Source organism: Hypanus sabinus, chromosome 2, assembly GCF_030144855.1.
Source record: "Hypanus sabinus isolate sHypSab1 chromosome 2, sHypSab1.hap1, whole genome shotgun sequence".
NCBI classification, from domain to species: Eukaryota; Metazoa; Chordata; class Chondrichthyes; order Myliobatiformes; family Dasyatidae; genus Hypanus; species Hypanus sabinus.
In genome coordinates this window covers 62,652,956-62,677,232 of record NC_082707.1, presented here as the reverse complement: position 1 = coordinate 62,677,232, position 24,277 = coordinate 62,652,956, and the positions used below count along the sequence as shown (strand labels likewise).

Below are 24,277 nucleotides of genomic sequence, written 5' to 3'. Positions count from 1 at the left end.
AAACCTCACATTAACCAGCCTTTGGCTACTTGTTCATATCTGCATTTTTCATGCTCATGGATTGCTCACATGTAGGAATTTTATAGGTGATACTTCTACAGTGTGACCAAAGACACCATTTTCCCATCATAGATATATAAGCTCCAAGAGTGAACTATTTAGTCAAATTGCATTGCTCTTTCCCTGTACCTCTTTATTTCCCCCCTAAGTATCCAACCAATGCCCCTTTTTAAAAGTTATTACCAAATGTTTATTTTTCACCTTCTCGGATCAGAACAGCTTAGTTTGTGAAAGGCCACACAAAATGCTGGAGGAACTCAGCAAGTCAGGAAGCAAAAATAAAGGAAATGAACAGTCCACGCTTTGTGCCAAGACCCTTTACATGACTGGAAAGGAAGGAGGGAAAAACCAGAATGAAAAGCTGGGGTGGTGGGGGGGGGGGGGGGTAGTTTAACAATACTGATATACAATAGTTTTTGCTCACCACTAGACAATATCAAGGATAACAACAAGAGTAGATGAATATTTAACATTGAATTTTTTAGGTTTCTTAGAAACATAACATATATATGAACTTTTGCTTTTTTCACCACATTACCTGCTCGTTTTATCCTCTTCCTTTCCTTCAACTGATAAGGTTTGTGGTCATGTGAAAGAGGAACAGCATTTCCGTCTTTATCACACAACACACCACGAGAATCCCCAACATTTGCAACGGTTAGCTCTTTGTCTGATAGCAATGCAACCAGACATGTTGTACCTGTAAACAATAAAAAAACTGATTATAACCAAACATGATATTAAAAGGACCAATATGTGTTCACTCTCCATGCCAAATCTTACTGGCTTCCTATCCTTCACCGATCCACTGACAAAATCTTTATCTAGTAATCCCACCTTGATTTTGCTCCATTTGAACCTCTGTTAGCATGTATAATCTCCAGTCCTGGCCTTCTCTATGTCACTCTCAATCTCTTCTTCATACAGCTCAGGCAACACACAATAAAAACCTATGGCAATATAACCGACTGCCAACTCTCTCCTTTCCTTCAAAAGTCTTGTTACTTTCCCTCATAGTTCTTTAGTACTTTACCTTGAGAAACTCTCTCTCTGGATGAGATGATTTTCGACCCTTTAATTTATAGGAACTATTTCAAAACCCATAGACTATCAGAAAATGAAACGAATGCACCCATTACTTTCATGGCTAGCCTGTTACTACTTAGGAATGCACATTATCAGGACAGGGGGATTTCAGTCCCACTAATGCTTTCAACACAGTATTTTATTAATATGGTTGTGGATTCCCCACTCTATGGTATTAAAAAGCATCCCATACACACTTCTGAGGTATTATTGCTTATTTGGTTTGACCAGTCTACATCTAGATGAAAGTCCCCCATTATAACTATAGAACATTTATTACACGAATCTCTAGTTTCCTATTCAAAAGCAGCTCTTAACGTTGGAGGCCAAACTGTTCTCATAAATTTGTCCTGCCCCGTGGTGCTTCTCAGTTCCTCTTAGCCAGATTGTACATTTTAACTTTCTGAGCCAACATATTTCCTCAATGTTGCTCTAGTTTCAGCTATGATTAAGGAGGACTGACCGTTCAGCCAGGTCTCTCTGAATTTTGGTATCAGGTAGTTCCCCCTTCAGTACCAGAGCAGGTTGTCTTCCTCGAGCAACAACACAGAAGATAATTAATTGGTTTGAAGAGCTTTGCTGTGCAAGAACTGGACATTGTTTGCCCACATAATAGCAGTAATTTGCACTTCAAATATAATTCATTCATGGTGAAGCACTTTGACATGTCCTAATAATGTGAAAGAAATTTTATAAGTATGATTCATTTGTTAATGTAAGCAGTGTGGTGGTCCACACACATGGGACTTGAACCACTGTCGGCAGCTGCAGGCAAACGCACGGCCTGCTCGGGGCAAACCTTCCGGGGACGGTCTGACGTCACGTCCACCCTGTTGGTTGCAGGGACCCTTGGGAGGGGAGATTTAAGTGCGCAAGTTTGAATCAGTAAAGACATTCCGAGTTCAGCTCTCTCTGCCTCCGTGTGTTCCTTTCGCAGTACTTTGCGCGTGACTACATTGGTGATCCCGACGTTCCAGACAGCATCTGGAACCAGCGACTCTGCAACCAGCTATGAATCTGAGCAATTTGCACAGCACGGTTGCTCTAAAGCTTCAGACTTTCTGGGCCACAGCCCCACGTTTGGTTTGAGCAGGCTGAGGCCCAGTTCAATATCAGAGGCATTACAGCCGACACCACGCGGTATTACTACGTGGTCAGTGTGCTCGACCAGGAGATGGCAGGCCGGATCATCGACTTCCTATGCCAGCCACCAACGGAGGACAGGTACACTAAGCATAAGGTGCTCCTGATCTGTACCTTCAGACTCTCCTGCTGTGAATGGGCCGCACCGCTCCTACACATGGAGGGCGTGGGCAACCACACGCCATCTGAGCTCATGAATGATATGCTGGAACTCATGGACAGCCACAAGCCATGCCTTTTATTTGAACAGTTGTTCCTCGAGCAAATGCAAGAGGACATTCGCCTCCTCCTCGCGAGTGAGGATTTCAGCGACCCATGCAGGGTCACGGCTAAAGCAGACGTCCTTTGGCAGAGCAAGCAACGCGGAGCAGCCTCCATGGGCCTAGCTACGATCGCACGCCCCAAAGCCCAGGCCCCACAACCAAAACCGCCGAGACCCATGGGGGGAAAAGACGAAAGCTCGGAACAATGGTGTTTCTATCACCAAAGATGGGGCTCAGATGCGCGCCGCTGCCGTCCACCATGTGCTTTTCCGGGAAACGCCGGGGCCAGCCGTCGCTAATGGTTATGATGGCTGGCCAACGAGACAGCCTCCTGTACCTCTGTGACCGACACTCTGGGTGGCGCTTCCTGGTAGACATCGGGCCTGAAGTCAGCGTACTCCACCCCTCGAACATGGACACGCGTAACGTGATCCCAGGCCCCGAATTCACTGTCGCAAATAGCACCAGTATTCGGATGTATGGCCTGCGAACTATCGCACTGCATTTCAGGTCCAGCCGTTTCACGTTGGCAGCGGTGTCACAGCCACTACTAGGGGCAGACTTCCTACGAGCCAACTGCCTCCTGGTCGACTTGAAAGGTCGGCGTTTGGTCTACGCCGAGATGTTCCAGACTTTCCAGCTCGGAGAAGCCAAGCTACCGGCCCTCCACCTGGATTCCGTGACCCTCTCGGGTAACGAATTCGCCAGGGTGTTGGTGGAATTCCCCTCCATAGTCACCCTGCAGTTCTCCATGTCCGACCCCAAGCATGGCGTGCAGCACCACATCCCCACGCAAGGACCGCCGCTGCACGCCCGAGCTCGCAGGCTCCCACCCGACAAGCTGTATCTCGCAAGGGAGGAGTTTCGTAAGATGGAAGATCTGGGAATCGTACTCTGCCCAGACAGCCCGTGGGCATCCCCACTGCACATGGTGCCCAAGTCCGCAGGAGGATGGAGGCCCTGCGGAGACTACAGAAGGCTCAACGATGCCACAACAGCCGAAAGATACCCGGTACCCCAAATCCAGGATTTCACGGCGAACCTGCACAGAGTGACCATCTTCTCCAAAATCGACCTGGTCAGGGGATACCATCAGATCCCCGTGCATCCTGATGATGTGCCCAAGACAGCCCTCATCACCCCGTTCGGCTTGTTCGAATTCCTGAGGATATCTTTCGGTCTCAAGAATGCAGTGGTGGGACATGGCCTGGAATTTGTTTTCATATACTTGGATATCCTGGTGGCCAGCAGTTCACACCAAGAGCACGTGGTACATTTGCGCCAGCTCTGCCAATGCCTGAGCGACCATGGACTGGCAATCAATCCGGCGAAGTGCCAGTTTGGGCTGACGGAGATTGACTTCTTGGGCCACAGAATCAACCAACATGGCGCAGTTCCCCTACCGGACAAGGTCCAGGCCATCCGCCAGTTCCCCAAGCCCAGCACGGTCAAGGGCCTGCAGGAGTTCGTAGGGATGGTCAACTTTTATCATTGGTTCATGCCGGTGGTGGCCCGCATCATGAGACCCTTGTTCAGCCTGATGGCCGGCACGGCCAAAGCAGTGGCATGGGATGTGGAGTTCACGGCGGCGTTTGAGCAGATCAAGGAGGTGCTGGTGAAGGCGGCCCTCCTAGTGCACCCGAGAGTCGATGTACCCACGGCACTCATGGCAGTTGGCGGAGTCCTGAAGCAGCTTGTCGAGGACCAGTGGCGACCACTCGCTTTCTTCAGCCGGCACCTACGGCCACCAGAGATGAAGTACAGCGGCTTCGACAGAGAGTTGCTAGCGCTCTGCCTGGCTGTACGGCATTTCTGGTACTTCCTCGAGGGAAGGGAGTTCACCGTGTATACGGACCACAAGCCCCTCACCTTCACACTGGCCAAGGTATCGGACCCGTGGTCGGCTCGGCAGCAGAGGCACCTGTCCTTTATTTCAGAATTCACCACGGACGTCTGCCACATTGCAGGGAAGCACAACGTCATCGCCGACACACTGTCTCGCCCCTGTCTCACCCCGTCTCGCCCCTGCCTCCACTCAGTAGGCATATCGTCCTCAGGAATAGACTACGCAGCATTGGCGGAAGCACAACGGTCGGACACCGAGATCCCGGTTTACTGCACCGCCGTTTCCGGGCTCCAGTTGGAGGATGTTTCCATCGGCCCGGCAGTGGATCGACTCCCGTGTGATGTGTCTACCGGCAAACCCGGACCCGTGGTTCCAGCAGCATGGAAGTGTCGGGTGTTCGACACGCTGCACGACCTGGCCCACCCGTCCATCCGAGCGTCCATCAAGCTGGTAGCGGACAGATTCGTCTGGCACGGTTTGCAAAAACAGGTCGGACACTGGGCCAGGACCAGCGGACACTGCCAGACCGCCAAAGTCCAGCGACACGTGAAGGCTCCCCTCCAGCAGTTCCAGCCGACTCACAGGAGGTTCCAACACAACCACGGGGACATCGTCGGCCCCCTGCCAGTCTCCCGGGGTGCCAGGTATACCTTTACCATGGTAGACAGGTTCACCAGATGGCCGGAAGCCATACTGCTGGCAGACACGTCTACTCAGTCCTGCGCCAGGGCGCTCATTGCAACCTGGATCGCCAGGTTCGGCCTCCCAACAGACATCACCTCCGACAGAGGGGCGCAGTTCATGTCTGCTTTGTGGACAGCACTGGCGCAGCTCCTGGGCATCCAGCTGCATCACACCACAGCATACCATCCCCAGTCCAACGGTTTGGTTGAGCGATTCCACCAGCATCTCAAGTCGGCCCTGATGGTGCGTCTCAGGGGCCCCAACTGGACAGATGAGCTTCCCTGGGTCCTACTGGGCATCCGCACAGCTCCCAAGGGGGACCTGGGCACCTCCTCGGTGGAATTGGTCTACGGCGCCCCCCTGATGGTCCTGGGCGAGTCGTACCAGAGGCCTGAGGTTTGAACGAAACTCCAACAGCGGTGCTAACGAGGCTGCGGGACAAGGTAGGGACCCCGGCACCGGTTCCGACCTCCAGGCATGGTCCCATGCCATCCTTTACCCCTAAACATCTCCGAGACTGTGAGTATGTTTTTATTCGCAGGAGCATGCACAGGTCACCTCTACAACGGCCGTACGAGGGAACCTTCAAGGTGATCTGGCACAACGGAACCACGTGTGTCGTGGAGGTGGGTGGCCGGGAAGAGACTTTTACAGTGGACCGTCTCAAACCGGCGCACGTGGACATTGAGCAACCAGTGAGGGTACCCACACCACGCCGGTGATGCTGGCCACCCAGGCAAGCCACACAGACTGGGGGCTCCACTCCCCCGATGGATGTTTCTGGGAGGGGGGGGGTAGCAGTCTGCACACACGGGACTCGAATTGCCATCGGGAGCTGCAGGCAGACTTGAGGCCCACTCGGGACGGACCTTCCGTGGATGGAGAGACGTCACGTCCGCCCTGCTGGTCGCAGGGACCCATGGGAAGGGAAATATAAGCGCGTGAGTTTGAATCAGTAAAGTCATTCCGAGGTCAGCTCTCTCTGCCTCAGTGTGTTCCTTTCGTAGCACTTTGTGTGCGACTACAGCTGTCTATTAAAACCAATCCTTAAATTACTTTTTTGCTTAAGTAATAATGAGGCAGAATTTTCTCTACTCTGTGATGATCATCATCCTTAGAATTCGAAGAGTTTCTCATTTCACAATCATACCTTGACTATGCTTCCTAGTTGTGACTGTCCAATCTGTTTTTGAATGTACTTGTCTCTACCACTCTCTGAGGCAGCACATAAGGTATATCCACCACCCTTTGTGTGGAAAAGATTGCCCTTCAGGTGTCTTTTAAATCTTTCCTCTCTCACTGTAAACCTATGCAATCTAGTTTTAGACTCCACTATTAAGAACCTCAGTGCTGCTGTGCAGAGAGATCTTGGGGTCTAAGTTCATAGCTCCATGAAAGTGGCTACACAGGTTGACCAGGTGGTTAAGAAGGCATATGCAATGCTTGCTTTTATTAGTTGAGATATCGAGTTCAAAAGGCAAGAGGTTATGTAGACCATAAGACCCTAAAATATAGGAGCAAAATTAGACCATTTGGCCCATCAAGTGTGCTCCACCATTTCTTCATGGCTGATCCAATGTTCCTCTCAGCCCCAATCTCCTGCCTTCTCCCCATATCCCTTCATGCCTTGACCAGTCAACAATCTATTAACCTCTGCCTTAAACATACATAAAGACTTGACCTCCACAGCTGCCTGTGCACAAGAATTCCACAGATTCACCACTCTCTGGCTAAAGAAATTCCTCTTCATCTCCATTCTAAAAGGACGCTCCTCTATTCTGAAGCTGTGTCCTCTGGTCTTCGACTCTACCATCAGAGGAAACATCCTCTCCACATCAACTCTATCAAGGCCTTTCACCATTCAATAGGTTTCAATAAAGTCACCCCTCATTCTTCTGAATTCTACTGAATACAGGCCCACAGCCATCAAATGCTCTTCATATGACAAGCTATTCAATTCAGGAACCATTTTCGTAAATCTCCTTTGAACCCTCTCCAGTTTTAGCACATCCTTTCTAAAATAAGGGTCCCAAAACTGCTCACAATACTCCAACATCTTCCTAATCAGTGAGGTCAGACTAACTGGCCTATAATTTCCTTTCTTCTGCCTCTCTCCCTTCTTGAAGAGTGGAGTGACATTTGCAATTTTCCATCCCTCAAGAACCATGCCAGAATCAACTGATTCTTGAAAGGTCATTACTAACGCCTCCACAATCTTTTTCAGCCACCTCTTTCAGAACAATGGGGTCTATACCAATTGGTCCATGTGACTTATCCACCTTCTGACCTTTCAGTTTCCTAAGACTATTCTCCCCAGTAATGGTAACATTATACACTTCTTGACCCTGACACCTGGAACTTTCACCATACTGCTAGTGTCTTCCACATTGAAGACTGACTCAAAATACTTATTCAGTTTGTCCGCCATTTCATTGTCCCCTATTACTACCTCTCCAGCATCATCTTCCAATGGTCTGGTATCCTCTATACTATTATTGGCTAGCTTACTTTTGTATTCCTTCTTAATGACCTTTCTAGTTGCTTTCTGTTGTCTTTTAAAAGCTTTCCAATCCTGTAACTTCCCACTAATTTTTGCTCTATTACATGTCCTGGCATTTATGTTTTCTTTGACTTCTCTTGTTAGCCATGGTTGTGTCATCTTGCCTTTAGAATACTTCTTCCTTTTTGGTATGTACATATCCTGTGCCTTCCAAATTGCCTCCAGAAATTCCAGCCATTGCTGCTCTGCCGTCACCTCTGCCAGTGTTCTTTTCCAATCAGTTCTGGCCAACTCCTCTTTCATGCTTGTATAGTTCCCTTTACTCCACTGTAATAATGATACCTCTGATTTTAGCTTCTTTTCAAATTTCAGGTTGAATTTGATCATATTATGATCACTTGCCCCTAAGGGTACCCTAAGCTCTTTTATCAATTCTGGTTCATTGCACAACACCCAATCCAGAATAGCTGATCCCCAGTGGGCTCAACCACGAGCTGCTCTAAAAATCCATCCTGCAGACACCCTAGATGTTCCCCCTCCTGAAATCCAGCTCTAACCTGATTTTCTCAGTCTACCTAAATATTGAAATCCCCCATGACTATTGTAACATTGCCCTTCTGGCATACACTTTCTATCTCCCATTGTAACTTGTAGACCACGTCCTTACAACTACTTGAGAGTCTGTATGCAACTCCAATCAGGAATTTTTTATCCTTGCAGTTCCTTAGCTCTATCCACAATTCAACACCTTCTAATCCTATGTAATCTCTTATTTTCTTTTTTTTAAAACTTTTTTTTTTGTTTTCAAATAATTACAGAAAGAAAAAGAAAATATTAAAAAAATATATACCCTTCCCCCCTCCCCTTAACCCCTCCCCCCCAACATTCCTATATATAAAAAAAGAAAGAAAAAAAGAAAGAGTGCCTGGATATCGGAAGATCCCCACATATTTATTTCTTTCCCAAAATAACCAATTATTTTATCTTCGGAGCACCTATATATTTAATCCTGTCTTTTGTAAATAAGGGCGCCAAATTTTCAAAAATGTTTCTTATTTATCTCTTAAATTATAAGTAATTTTTTTCAAGTGGAATACAGCTGTAAATTTCATTCTTCCAACGATCTATACTCAAGTATGCATCCGATTTCCAAGTAACTGCAATAGCCTTTTTGGCTACTGCCAGTGCAATTTTTATAAATTCTTTCTGATATTTATTCAATTTGGGTTTCGATTTTATCCCTTCAATATCACCTAATAAAAATAATATTGGATTATGTGGAAGTTGTGTTCCAATAATTTGTTCCAATAAAACTCTTAAATTTGTCCCAAAAGGTTGAATTTTAGAACAAGACCAAGTAGAATGTAAAAATGTACCGATTTCTTGGTTACATCGGAAACACCGATTGGATAAATTTGGGTTTAATTTATTTATTTTTTGTGGTGTAATATATAATTGATGTAAAAAATTATACTGCACTAATCTTAACCGGCCATTTATTGTATTTGTCATACTATCAAGACATAGTCTTCACCAATTTGTTTCTTCAATTTTAATATTCAAGTCACTTTCCCATTTTTGTCTTGACTTATGGACTCCTTGTTTAACTGCCTGTTTTTGAATCAAGCTATACATACAAGAAATAAATTTTTTAGTGTTTCCTTTTTGAGTTAAAGTTTCTATTTCATTAGATTTCGGCAATAACATTATTTGACCTAATTTTTCTCTTAAATAAGCCCTTAATTGGAAGTAACAAAAAAGAGTGTTGTTTGATACTTTATATTTATTCTTTAATTGATCAAATGACATTAATATACCTCCTTCAAAACAATCTCCTATATATCTAATCCCTTTTTGAAACCAATTATATAAAAGTTGATTATCCATTGTAAAAGGAATAAGTCTATTTTGAATTAAAGTCTACTTTGGTAATAATTAGCTAATTATTAAGCTAATAATCTCTTTGCTAAATAATGAGGTAGTAATTACTTCAAAGTAATAAATCTCCAGGAGAAGATGGTTTTCTGCCTGAATTTTATAAAAAGTTTAAAGATTTATTAATTCCTCCTTTTATGGAGTTAATACATCAAGTGGAAAGAATGCATAAACTTCCAGAATCTTTTTCGACAGCTATTTTAATAGTATTGCCAAAAAAATGATAGAGATCTTTTAAAGCCTATTTCTTTATTAAACACTGATTATAAAATAATAGCAAAAATCTTATCTAGCAGATTATCTAAATACTTACCAAAATTAGTACATATGGATCAAACAGGATATATTAAAAATAGACAATCGGCAGATAATGTAACTCAGTTATTTAGTATAATTCATTTGGCGCAAAAGAGGGAGGAAATGAGTGTGGCAGTTTCTTTAGATGCAGAAAAAGCACTTGATAGATTGGAATGGGATTTTTTATTTAAGGTATTGGAAAAATACGAATTAGGAGTATCTTTTATAAAATGGATTAAAACCTTAAATACTAATCTCAAAGCTAAAGTAGTGACAAATGGTCAAATTTCAACACCATTTCAGTTAGCAAGGTCAACTAGGCAAGGTTGTTCATTATCACCTGCTTTATTTGTGTTGGCGATAGAACCATTAGCTGAATTAATTAGAATGGACCCAGATATTAAGGGTTTTAGAGTTAATCAGGAAGAATACAAGATTAACTTATTTGCTGATGATGTTCTGGTTTATTTAACAAACCCATTGCACTCGTTGCGTAAATTATCCTATAGATTAGAAGAATATGGGAAAATATCAGGTTATAAAATAAATTGGGATAAAAGTGAAATTTTACCTCTTACTAAAGGAGATTATAGTCAATGTTGATTAATAACTCAATTTAGAAGGCCTGCAAATGGTATAAAATATTTAGGTATAAGAGTTGATAATGATATAAAGAACTTATATAAATTAAATTACTTACCATTATTTAAAAAAATTCAAGAAGATCTTGATAAATGGATGGTATTACCAATAACATTAGTAAGTAGAGAAAATACCATAAAAATGAATATATTCCCTAGACTACAATACTTATTTTAATCACTACCAATACAACTACCCCAGAAGTTTTTTCAAGAGTTAAATAAATATGTGAGGAAGTTTCTTTGGAAAGGTAAGATGTCAAGAATATCGTTGGAAAAATTGACATGGAAATTTGATCTAGGAGGGTTACAACTTCCAAATTTTAAGAATTATTATAAAGCAAATCAACTTAGATTTATTGCATCTTTTTTTGAGAAAGATAGACCGGCATGGATTAGAATAGAACTAGATAAAATAGGAGAAAATACACCAGAAGATTTTATATATAAATGGGAATCTAAATGGATATGGGAAAAGAAAGAATCTCCTGTATTAAAACATTTGATTGACTTATGGAATAAGATAAATGTTGATGATGAGACAAAGAAATCTTTATTAGCAATGAGATCTTTAATTCAAAATAGACTTATTCCTTTTACAATGTAATCTCTTTCTAATGATATAATTTCATTTTTTACCAACAGAGCCATGCCACCCCCTCTACCTTCCTGTCTATCCTTTTGATACAATGTGCATCCTTGAACATTAAGCTCCCTGCTATAATCTTTCAGCCATGATTCAGTGATGCCTACAAAATCATACTTGCCAATCCGTAACTATGCTACGAATTCCTCAACCTTATTCCGTATACTCTGTGCATTCAAATATAAACCTTCAGTCTTGTATTCACCCTTTTCGATTTTGTCCACCTGTTGGCTGCAATTTTGCCCTATCAACAGCCTCTCCTCACTACACATTGCTTCTGTTTGTAAATCAGCTACCTCGTCTTCAGCACTATTATCCACTATTTCCTACGATACTTCTTGTATTGAAATACAGGCAGCTCAGGACACTAGTCGCACCTTGCTCAACCTTTTGTTTCCTAACTTTAACAGAGGTCTTACCAACATCTACCTCCATAACCTCTTCAGCATTTCTAGCACTCTAGTTTAAACCCCACCGTGCAGCATTAACAAATCTTCCCTCTAGGATATTAGTCCCCCTCCAGTTCAGGTGCAAACTGTCCCTTCTGTACATGTCCCACCTTCCCTAGAAGAGAGCACAATGATCCAAAATCTTTTGCCCTCCCTCCTACACTAACTCCACAGAGACATATTAAACTGTGTGATCTTCCTAGTTCTGGCCCCACTAGCATATGGCATGGTAGCAATCCTGAGATCTCAATTCCAGAGGTCCTGCCCTTTAACTTAACATCTAACTCCCTACGCAGAACCTCATCCCTCATCCTACCCATGGTACCTACATGGACCATGACTTCTAGCTGTTCACCCTCCCACTTAAGATCGCTGAGGACTCAGTCCAAGATATCCCAGACCATGGCACCCGGGAGGCAACATATTATTTGGGAACCTTGTTCTCGCCACTCAAAACTTCCTGTCCGTTCCCCTGACTAGCAAACCCCTATCACCACCACTGTGACTTTCTTCTGTTAGATCAACTCCCCTGCAGATAAGATATTGAGCAATTATACAGCCAGAAACATTGACTATTTATTCATTTCCATAGACGCTGCCTGACCTGCTGAGTTCCTCCAACATTTTGTGTGTGTTATTTTGGACTTCCAGCATCTGCAGACTTTCTTGTGTTTACCATGCAGAGTACTTGCCTTCATTAGCTGGTCATTAAAGTGTAAGAACAGGGATGTTATCATACAACAATATAAAGCATTAATTAGGCCACAGGTAGAGTGCTGGTTGCCTTACTATGGGATGGATGAGATTCCACTGAGACTGTGCAGAAGACATTCATATTGCTTGGTATTGAACATTTCAGCAATCAGAAGAGATTGAACAGGCTGTATTTGGAATGGAGGATTCTTGTTAGGGGGGGATTGGTGCTAAGACAAATAAAATTATGGGTTGTATACAGTGAGAAACATTTCTCTTTCATAGGGATGCCTATATGCCTATAACCAGAGGGTACAGTTTTAAGACCAAAGTGATTAGGAAATTTAGAGAGAATTTGAGGAAGAAATGTTTCACTTAAGAAGGCAGTTAAAATCTAGAAAGCACTATCCAAGGGTATGATGAAGGCAGGTACTCTCACCTTAGCATAAAAGTCCGCAGGCTGTATGCTATTTGGTATGAATAGGTACAAATTGATATGGTGGGCTGAAGCATTTATTCCCATGTTGTACCTCGCTTCAAGCTGTGCTATTCTGCCACATCTAATCATGAAAGATGGTGACAATAGTAGAGGGAAGCTCAGCATGGTGAATACACGAGTGCATTCAGTCCTGTTAAAGCAGAAGTGCTGAGTGAAGGAATCCTTTCCTCACTGTCACAGGAGCTGTTCTTCAGCCAATTCAATTCAGTTCATTCCACACATGGTGAAATGGCTGACAGCACTTGACGCTGTAAAGGCCGAGGGACCAGAAAACATTTTGGGTTGTGCTACAGAAGATTCATGCACCAGAAGCAGCCGTTCATCTAGCCAAGCGGTGTCAGTGTAGTTGGCAATTCTCCAACTCTATGGAGGATTGCCCAGTTCTGATCACAAAAAGCAAGATAAATTCAACCCGGCTAATTACTGCCGAATCTTAATAATACCTCAATCAGAAACAAAGTGTTAAAAGGTATGCTTGACAGTGCTATCAAGTCCGATTTATTCATAAATAACCTCTTCATCAATGTCTAGTCTCTGTATTGCTAGGAACACTCCGTTCCAGACTGCCTTAATTTCAACATGGACTAAGAACTGATGTGAACTGGAATGACAGCCCTTGGCATCATGGCTGCATTTGACTGAACGTGGCCTAACAGAGTCTGAAGAGTCATTCCTCAGAAAAACGAGGATGTTTGTGAATGCTGGAGGTCAATCTTCACAGTGTCAAGAATTCACCAAGGCAGGGTCCTGGGTCCGATCATCTTCACCTGCTACATCAACGCAACACAATGTTCAATTACACTTTCAACTCTCCAGCAAATGAACAGTTCATGTCTAAATGGGCCAAATGACAAGTAACATTCAAGGCACAGAAGTGATGGGGCAGTAACCACCTCAAACAAATGAAAAATTAAGCAGCTAACCTTTTCACACTCAGTGCTTCTACAGTCACTGACTCTCCTACCATCAATACCCTGTGCTCCTGGAGCAGGGATTAACATTGACGGAAACTCACTCGGACCAGCCACATGCATATTGTGATTATAGGAGCAAGATGCAAGCTGGACATCCAGCAAGAAGTGACTCACCTCTTGCAGCTCAAAGTGCACCAACCCAGGACAATGCAACCACCCGATGGGCATTCTAACCCCCACCTTGAGCAGGCATTTCCTCCTTCACCAGAGTACCATTGCTGTATTTTGTACCATCTACAAAACACACTGCAATTGTTCTCCTGGGCTCTTCTTACAAGCACCTCCCAAACCTGCAAACTCCATCACAAATAATCACAAGGGCAAAAGGCAGAGGGGAACAGACCCCCCCATCCATTTTGTTTGTTTCTTCACTGTCATCGGGTGTAAGCTCTGAAACTTCTTACCCAACAGCATTGTGGGCAAAGGTGATCTGTGACCTGTGTAAAGTTCTTCCCTCAAAGTGAAAGGGCAAGCTGTCAAATCTTGGATGAAATATTTCAGTGAAGCCAAATATAAGTAATTCACCGTTTTCTTAGAATCATTTTGATAATCTTGTGGAGCTGTTACCAGCAGTGGAAAATTCCTGCTCTGATCTACAGCCTGAAGCAAACGTTAAACACATTATGTTTAATATTTTCACAGCATATAGATGGAATTATAAAGGATTGTATTGAACAGTGTTCTGATAAAGCAAGCAATAAAATTAAACAATGAATAACAATCTGTTCAACAGATTTTACAGAGAATGGTTCTGTTAAGATAGGCTTTTGCTTCACTTCTAGAATATAAAGGAACACTAGAAACATAGAAAATAGGTGCAGGAGTAGGCCATTCGGCCCTTCGAGCCTGCACCGACATTCAGTATGATCATGGCTGATCATACAACTCAGAACCCTGTACCTGCTTTCTCTCCATACCCCCTGATCCCTTTAGCCGCAAGGGCCATATCTAACTTCCTCTTAAGTATAGCCAATGAACCGGCCCCAACTGTTTCCTGTGGCAGAGAATTCCACAGATTCACCACTCTCTGTGTGAAGAAGTTTTTCCTCATCTCGGTCCTAAAAGGCTTCCCCTTGATGCCCCATCTATAACTCTGAGATGTGGGATAAGGTAGGCTTTTATTGGCTGGACGAAAGCACAAGCAGCAAGCGACCACCACACACATCCTGGAGACTGAGGAAGGGTCTGTGTCTCCAATCGCCTTTATACCCGGGTCTGTGGGAGGAGCCACAGGAGCAGTCAGCAGGGGGGCGTGTCCAGACAGGTATATGTAGTTCACCACACCTCGTTCTGGACTTCCGGAACATCATAAACAATCTTTCTGCATCTAGCCTGTCCAATCCCTTTAGAATTTTATATGTTTCAATAAAATCCCCCCTCAATCTTCTAAATTCTAGTGAGTATAAGCCTAGTCTATTCAGTCTTTCTTCATATGAAAGCCCTGCCATCCCAGGACTCAATCTGGTGAATCTTCTCTGTACTCCCTCTATGGCAAGAATGTCTTTCCTCAGATTAGGGGACCAAAACTGCACACAATATTCTAGGTGCGGTCTCATCAAGGCCTTGTACAACTACAGTAGAACCTCCCTGCTCCTGTACTCAAATCCTTTTGCTATGAACGCCAACATACCATTTGGCTTTTTCACCGCCTGCGGTATCTGCATGCCCACCTTCAATGACTGGTGTACAATGACACCCAGGTCTCGTTGCATCTCCCCTTTTCCGAATCGGCCACCGTTCAGGAAGGATGAGATAAAAGCATTGAAATGATTGAAAGGATGAGATAAAAGCAAAAGGACAGACTGCCTCCCAATACAAAGGCACTTAGATAATTATTTCATTCCTTTGTAGTCTTAACATTTGTTAAATCTGTAAGAGTCCTTAACCATGGATTTGAAAACACAACTTTTTTTCTTATTTTATAATAGGCCATAAAGGCAATTTTTCAATTTTTAATAATGTTTTTCAAAATTTCAAACATTTGCACTGTTGGCCAGAAAGAATGACAATCTTCAAATCAGTGAACTTAAATGAATCAAGGACAGTGGAAGCGGTCTTTGTTCTTGCTGTGTACTTGGGGGATGGAGGCTGCCATTTTGTGAAGACACTCGATTCTCCATTTTGTGAGCTTGACATGCTGGACTTGATTAGTGTTTTAAAGAAGGCACAAAGACTCTTCAGGTAATCTGCTGGACTGGAGGTCATTTCCAAATAAGGTGTTCTTTGGTTGGCTATAACATGCAGGATTGTGAATGCCTGAGGCGATTCGAGCTCATTGCTGACTGAGAACAAAGAGCCATGAGTCAGCAACTGTCTCTTGATGGGAAGAGGACAATAGATGGATGCTGGCTTGGACCAGAGCCAATGACCAGGTGTTGAAGGCCAGACACATGACCTGCGGCCAATGAAATGGGAATGCGACATTTGAATTGATAAGCAATGGATATAAAAGTGGATGCTTCGTGTGTGCCGGGGGCGGTAACTTCAAAGAATAACCATCGCAGATACAAGTGATACAGATACAAGATACAACCCTGTGTGAAGCACGTGGAGAGTGAATCGGGACCACGAGGAACAAGGAACGCCTGGCCAGCGTAAATTCCTCCGCCCGGGTAATACCTTTGCTATTCTTTGACTATCCAGGAGAGTCAGGGATACTTAGCAGGTGTGCGCACAAGGTATTTAGTGTATGAATTCACGTATTTGTTAGTTTGAACAATAAAGGTAATTGTCAGTAAATACAGATCTCTCTGTGCCTCTCTCAGAATCATTGGAAGAGGTAGAAGTGGTATCTCTCTCTCTCTTTTTCCAACAGAATTAGCGTCCCTGGGAGGGCCCGAGGTTGAGTCAGCACGAGACTCGAGCCGGACCAGGTGGGTGAGAAATAGAGAAACCGGGGCTGGGTAACTGGTTGGTAGTGACCCAGGATGAAGAATTTAGGGAAATCTGCAAGTCCGAAGGACTTGGATAGTTTTGATTGGAGGGAATTCCTCCAGAAGTACGTATTGGGGAAATGGCCACATACGGGGAGTGTGCTGGCCACACCAGCGGTAAAGGCGGCAAAGTGTTGTTTAGAATTGCCCGAGGGAAATTGTCAGACAAGGAATTTAAGTGACTACTGAAACCAGTAGCAGTTGCCGGCCTCATTGAGGAATTAATAGGAAATCAGCAAAATGCTGACGCTGAGAGAGAAAAGTTAGCAGACGAAAACAAAATGCTCAGAAAGGAGTTACAAATCCTCAAGGGAAATTTTACAGATTTACAGGGACAAAGAGAATGGATTTGGTGTATTTGAATCAGTTTCGGCTGAAATGCAAGAAACTTGTCAAAGAACAGAGTAAACTGGAAAAGGAAGCTAATTTAGCCAAGAGCCAAGCAGAAGAATTAAAGAAACAGTGCAGTGATTTAAAACAGCTATAAATGTGATACAGAAATCAGTTTCTGAAAAGAGAAGTAATACTAGTGACCATACAAAGTGTTTAAAGCAGATACAAAAGCTGCAGGACCAACTTTCTGCACAGAGGGGAATAATATGCTTTTGGATCTGAAAGAGGGGAAGAGCGTGAATATGTAGATATAGATTGGAACGGTTTAGCCGATGATGTGACTAGATATGGTCTTGATAATGACGAGGTGCTTTTTCCTGAGGATCTCCCGCCCGCACACAATACTAAAGAATCGCCGGTGCCATTGGCACCACTAGCCCCTGTAGTTACTATTCAAGAGGGGGGAGCTGGGGCAGGAAATCAAAACCAGCATATAACATACACTACTCCATTTGGAATACAGCAGCTCAGAGATATTGCCAAAGGTATCGGAATTTATGGGTTCGGAGATGATCCTTGGGAACTGTTTCAAGCCACTAATCATCAGAGAATAATACATGGTCTAGATGACGCCGAGGAAAGGAAATTGATTATAGTGTTTACATCCAAATATGCACTCGGCTTTGCCAAATATACAACAAGAAGGTGGGGGCACAAGTGAGGAATTAAAGACGGCAATATTGACGGTTATGGGTATTAACAGAGGCGATCCTGTAGAGGCGCTAGCCAAATGTTACCAGAGGAGAGGTGAACATCCCACGGCATTTGCGTCCCGTTTATGGACAGTATTCCAGGGAGTATATGGAACAACAGTAGATCGAGACCATTTAGGACCAGAGCCCTTAAATAGATGGTTAAGGACATTGGTGGCTCACTCTACCAATGAATCTAAAAAGGTATTAGAAATGTTTGATCCCACTGATCCTACACATAATGAGGCATGGATACTGAGGAAAATGAGTAGAGCATGGGAAAAGGAGACACAAAGGTCAAATAAACCCGCTAATGGGAAATTGCTGCCTGTTGGAGGTAAGGCAACTGCCTGGACAAATGAGGGTAGGGGACCCACTCCAAATATCACCCCACCACACTATCAAGTGGCTAGAAAAACCAGAGGAAATGAAACAGTGTAGAGAACAGGGAGACTTGGAGGTGGAGTGTTTAAATGCTATAATTGTGGTCAAGAGGGACACATCAGGAGAGAATGTCCAAACCTGAGAAGTGGGAGAGGAGGGCAAGGAGGTGTGACCTTGGAGGGGCCAGACAGAACAAGCCCACAAAACAATGTGGTGGAGACATCGAGCTTCAATGACGGTGTCAGGCCTCACCAACATGGGTGTGTGACACAAGGTGGGACGAAACTGGAAGACCTCTTGTAAATGGTTGGGTCAAAGGCCGCCCTGTTACCTTTTTATGGGACACTGGAGGATCCCGAACCACCGTCAACACGACTAACGTAACTAATGCAAACTGGGAAATACAAGGTAAAATTATCTTAAGTGGATTTACAGGTCATTCACAAGTGGGACATGTGAGTGCACCCTTAGAAGTTAGAATTGGAGACATAGCATTAGAACATTCCATAGTGCTAGTAGAATTACCCCGGGAGCAGGAACATATACTGGGAAGTGATTACTTGGCCAAAGCGGGACTTTGTTTTGATCCAGTTAACTGTATGATTTGGCGAATGCCAACCGGTATGAATGATACATGTCACAGACAAATTCCAGTAGGTGAATATCAGGATAGAATCTGGGGGACATTGGGGGAAAAGTGGATAAAAGCACAGGTGATGAGCAATGATCACATGGTACAGCAAATCATTACACAAAACTTAGGGGCATTTGCACGGTACAAGCATGACTGCGGAAAGATGGCTGGCAGTGTGTGCATACAAGGTCCAGACCCCAAACCACAGAAGCAATATGGGTTTCCAAAGAAAACTAAGGAAGATGTGGGAAAGGTAATACGGGGTTTGGTACAACAAAGGGTACGGAGGTCCGTAGCATCAACTAATAACTCACCCATATGGCCAGTGAGGAAACCAGATGGTAGTTGGAGATTGGCAATAGACTATCGAGATCTGAATAAAGTAACCCCTTTAATAGCCCCAACTGTAGCAACTAACCCAGAAACAGTAGTCAAACAGAATGAAAAAGCACAATGGTTTGCAGTTTTAGATAAAAACAATGGATTTTGGTCTATCCCATTAGAAAGAGAGCGTCAGTGCAAGTTTGCATTTACCTTTCAGGGACAGCAATATACATGGACTGCCCTACCACAGGGTTCCATAATTCCCCATCTATATTTCACCAGCATTTAAAGGAAGGCTTAAAGAGTATCCCAAAGTCTGAATGCTTGGTACAATATGTAGATGATATACTCCTGAAGACGGAAACTAAGCAGGAACATTATCAGCTATTGACAGAACTGTTGCAATTATTGCATGCATTGGGACTAAAGGTAAATCCTAATAAAGCACAGGTGATGAAACAAGAAGTTTGTTATTTGGGAATGACCTTGGAAAAAGAGAAATTGATAAACGAAGAGTAGGGTCGGTTATGAAACTGCCTATTCCTCAAAATATGAAAGGGCTGAGGTCCTTTCTGGGGCTAATAGGCTACTGTAGGGATCACATTGCTGGATTTTCCACTAAGGCAGCTCCTTTAATGGAATTACTGAAAAAGAATGTGGCATGGGAATCAGAACACACCCAGGCCATCACAGCTCTGAAGCAAGGACTAGCCGTGGCGCCTGCTTTGAAAACCCCAAATCCGAATGAACCATTCTCATTGGAGGTGGCTACAACTGATACTACTCTCTCAACAGTGCTATTACAGGAGACACATGGGAAGCTAAGACCAGCAGTGTATGCATCACGCATGCTGTCACCAGTAGAACAGGGGTATGCTGTATGTGAAAAACACTTGTTAGTGGTTTTCTGGGCAGTACAACATTTCAACTACATAGTGGGACTTAATCCACTTACAATATTGACAGAACATACCCCCATACAATCATTGTTAGATGGAAGGATTAAAGATGGCTCAGTAAGCCAAAACAGGATTGCCAGGCGGACATTGCTGTTGCAAGGGAGAAATATAACTGTAAAACGAGTAAGAGCCACCACTGTGTTAGCTGACTACCAAGGTGGTGAACATGAGTGTCAGGTTCTGATAGCAAATGATCCCAAGGGACCATTTGTATCAAAACAAACAGGAGGGGGCAGAGCCAAATCAGACAAAATAATGCTTGAGACCAAAGACACAAAGGAGAACGGAAAACCCTACTTTAAAATTTTTGTGGATGGCTCCTCATCAGTACAGGATGGTGAGAGGAGAACTGGATGTGGCATTTACGTAGAGGATGAACAGGGACAGGAAAGGTATATCATAGCTTTAAAGCTACCCAAAACCATAAGCGCACAAGCAGCAGAATTGGCAGCTGTAGCATATGTGGTTAGCCACCCAGAATATTTTCCACCTGGATCAGTCATACACTCTGATAGTATGTATGTTTGTAACAGCCTTACAGAACATTTGCCTCTGTGGGAAGCAAGAGGGTTTGTTTCAGCTGACGGAAAGCCCCTTCCATCTGCTGCTCTGCTGTAATATATATTTAAAGAAGCAAAGGGGAAAGAATACGGAGTTGTAAAGGTGAAAGCTCACTCTAAATTGTCCCCTGAGGGGAATAAGAAGGCTGATGAGTTAGCAAAGCAAGGTGCTTTAAATGGGCAGGAATGACAACCACAGATTGGGGAAATGGGAAGGCAGAAGGAACAACAGATTAAGGTTATGGATTTATCTGAGGAGCAAAAGAAGGATAAAGAATTTAAAAAATAATAGAAGGAGTAAGGTCAGAAATGTACGAAGAATACAAGGGTATACATGTTAACGATGGAGTAGTCCTATATGAAGAAAAGTTTGTGGTTCCAGAGTTAGGAAGAAATCAGATGATCCACTGGTACCATGATTTACGGGGACACCTGGGAGCTGAAAGAACCCTGGAAAAAAATCAAGGAGGTGTGTTGGTGGCCTAGGATGAAGGAGGATGTGGAACACTATGTCAAGAATTGTTTGATTTGTGCACAATATAATCCTGACGGAAATGTAAAGAAAGGGCCCTCTGACATACCAGACAAGTGGAAGGGCCTTGGATTAATTTTCAGATAGATTATGTTGGACCCTTGCCACCAACCACAGGAGGGTACAAGTATATCCTTGTAGTGGTAGACACTCTCACCAAATGGTTGGAAGCTTTCCCAACTAAGACTAACACAGCCAAAGCTACTGCAAAAATCTTATTGGAAAGGGTTTTTACTCATTGGGGATTACCTTGGAGTATAGAGTCGGATAGAGGCACACATTTTACAGCCCAGATAATGCAAGATGCCATGGCACTTTTAGGAATTAAGCAGAGATTCCATATACCCTATAGACCACAGTCTAGTGGAATTGTGGAAAGAATGAACTGAACTTTAAAAAACATGATGGCCAAAATGGTACAACATCGAACAACATGGCAAGCAGTTCTAACTTATGTGTTGATGGTAATAAAGAATACAGTGGCATCTTCAACAGGTTACACCCCTTATAAACTCATGACTGGAAGAAACATGAGAGGGTTAGAGGAGTTGTTAGGGTTAGATTTGTCAGAACCTGAAATAGATGGGATTGTGTCAGAAAAGTGGGTACAACAGTTGGTAGAGACAGTGAAAGAGGCCAATTATGTGGCAGCTCATCAAACAGGAAAGAAGAAGCAGCAGAGTAAAGCCTACTTTGACTCAAAAGTCAGTCTCATAGAATTAAGCCCAGGACAAAGAGTGATGATTAGAATACACCAACCCACTTCATTTTTAAATCCAAGGTTTGCGGGGCCCTATGAAATCATAGACAAAGCAAGTCCGTCAGTATACAGGGTGCTAACTTCTCCAGATAAAAGTGGATGGTATCACATCAACCAGTTGAAATTGGTGGGGGAGAAACAGGAAAATTATCATCATCGACATGTAACAATTGATGTACGTGATAGCCCCAATTTTGGAAACTTGACAATTGATGTACACAATAGTTCTGATTTGGAAGATCTGAATTTGGAACAGTTATTCCAAGAAGATAGCAACAGACTGACCAAGGAGTTCTTCCATTTTCTCAGTTTGAAAAACAGGGGAGATGTGTAAATAAAATAAGGAGGAGAAATACATAGGTTGCTGCTTCCCCTGTCTTGAAACAAAATTGGGTGAGAATAGATGGATGACTTGAGTCCAAAGATGAATGGGAACTTAGATTGCATGGGTTGGAAAACCAGATAGAAAACATGGATTTAAAGTAATTGAAGATTGAAACTGGAAATAAGAGCATTTATTACCCTTTGAGTATTTACAGATTTAATTCAATATGAAGAGAATAATGCATTTTATGGTGATGGAATTGACCATGACTGGGGTCATGATTGGTTGTGCTTCCGAAACATTACTGCCGATGAACTTGTCAACAACAATGTCATTATGAAGACTATTTGGCGATCAAAAGAAACTTTTCTCAACGGATACGGGTAATATGGGCGCATGTAGAAGAAATGGAAGACTCGAATTTGTATTATGCTGGGGTAGATGGTTTGATGTGTGTGGATAAAACATTAAATATTCCATAGGGTACTGGGTACTTGTGATGATGATAAAGGGAGGTTTTATGTGGGTGCAGTATTCCACATTCCCCATCATGGAAATAATTTAACTTACTCCTTGAAAAGGGTTCACAATGTGGGTAAATATCATGAGAATACTTGGATATCCTTAAGCAACCCACCAAAACATGCTATTGTTATGAATGGGATCAGAAAAGGAATAGATTTATCGAAATATCATTGAGGGGGGAAATCACTGGGCTTGTCCAGAAGAGATGACTAGACAAAAACTTGTGGATTGTGGATTTAATACATATGAAAATTGCTCATTGTCTATTTTGCCTGTGGGTAATGATTCTTTTCTGCAGTATGCACTGGTGGGACAAACATATTATATAGCAACATCAGCTATGAGTTATACCAAGGGATGGAAAGAGTGTCTTTGGAAAGTCACAATGTTGCAAATGAGGACGTGACTTTAAATTTGACTATGGAGGACAAACTTTGCCTAAACCAGCAGTGGAGAAGGTAGTGGAGGAAAGTCTTTCAATCCAACGAACTGATACGGATCGATATTTGTATAACTCATGTTGTAACTGAGTTGCCACCGATTCCTCATTTGACTGCAGACTGGACACGAGTGGTGGAGGAGGCAAAGGAAATAATTCATCAGTGGTCTGAACATGCAAAATTTATTAAGACACATGCTGAGAAGGCAAATGAAACGTTGAGTGACTTAGACTTTTGGGATAAATTTTGGAATTGGAGATCAAAAATTCAAATACATCCATGGCTGAGGATAATCTCACATGCTGAAGCGTAATATTAATTTTTTTGTACACTGATGATTGTATTATTTAATGTGTATCAACTCAGAACATGGAAGGCTGAAATTATGCAAAAGATAGAGGGGAATGATTTTGCACTACTGAAAAAAAGATGGCCAGCATAAAAATTGTATGAATTTAGTAAGTAAAAGTTATAATGTGAGTGCAGCACACCTGCTGGGGATCTATGGCAATCCAATGGATGGTCAATGGAATAGAGGAGGATAGTGATCCTAAGATAAATCTTTGGATCAAGAGGAGGGATATGTTGGCCAGAAAGAATGACAATCTTCAAATCAGTGAATTCAAATGAATCAAGGACAGTGGAAGCAGTCTTTGTTCTTGCTGTGTGATTGGGGGATGGAGGCTGCCATTTTGTGAAGACACTCGATTCTCCATTTTGTGAGCTTGACATGCTGGACTTGATTAGTGCTTTAAAGAAGGCACAAAGACTCTTCAGGTAATCTGCTGGACTGGAGGTCATTTCCAAATAAGGAGTTGTTTGTGAGGTGTTCTTTGGTTGGCTATAACATGCAGGATTGTGAATGCCTGAGGTGATTCAAGCTCATTGCTGACTGAGAACAAAGAGCCATGAGTCAGCAACTGTCCCTTGATGGGAAGAGGACAATAGATGGATGCTGGCTTGGACCAGAGCCAATGACCAGGTGTTAAAGGCCAGACACATGACCTGCAGCCAATGACACGGGAATGCGACATATGAATTGATAAGCAATGGATATAAAAGTGGATGTTTTGTGTGTGCCGGGGGCGGTAACTTCGAAG

General features: G+C 43.2%; 1 protein-coding gene across 3 annotated transcripts in view; it reads right to left on the bottom strand.

The window, feature by feature from the left end:
- Nucleotides 1-24,277, bottom strand: part of ppm1lb (protein phosphatase, Mg2+/Mn2+ dependent, 1Lb) — a 144,419-nt gene that overhangs the window by 5,349 nt on the left and 114,793 nt on the right. For all 3 annotated transcript variants that reach the window (XM_059947031.1, XM_059947040.1, XM_059947046.1), the window contains one exon: nucleotides 599-760. In XM_059947031.1, coding sequence (XP_059803014.1) covers nucleotides 599-760 — 162 coding nt within the window. The remainder of the gene's footprint in view (nucleotides 1-598; nucleotides 761-24,277) is intronic.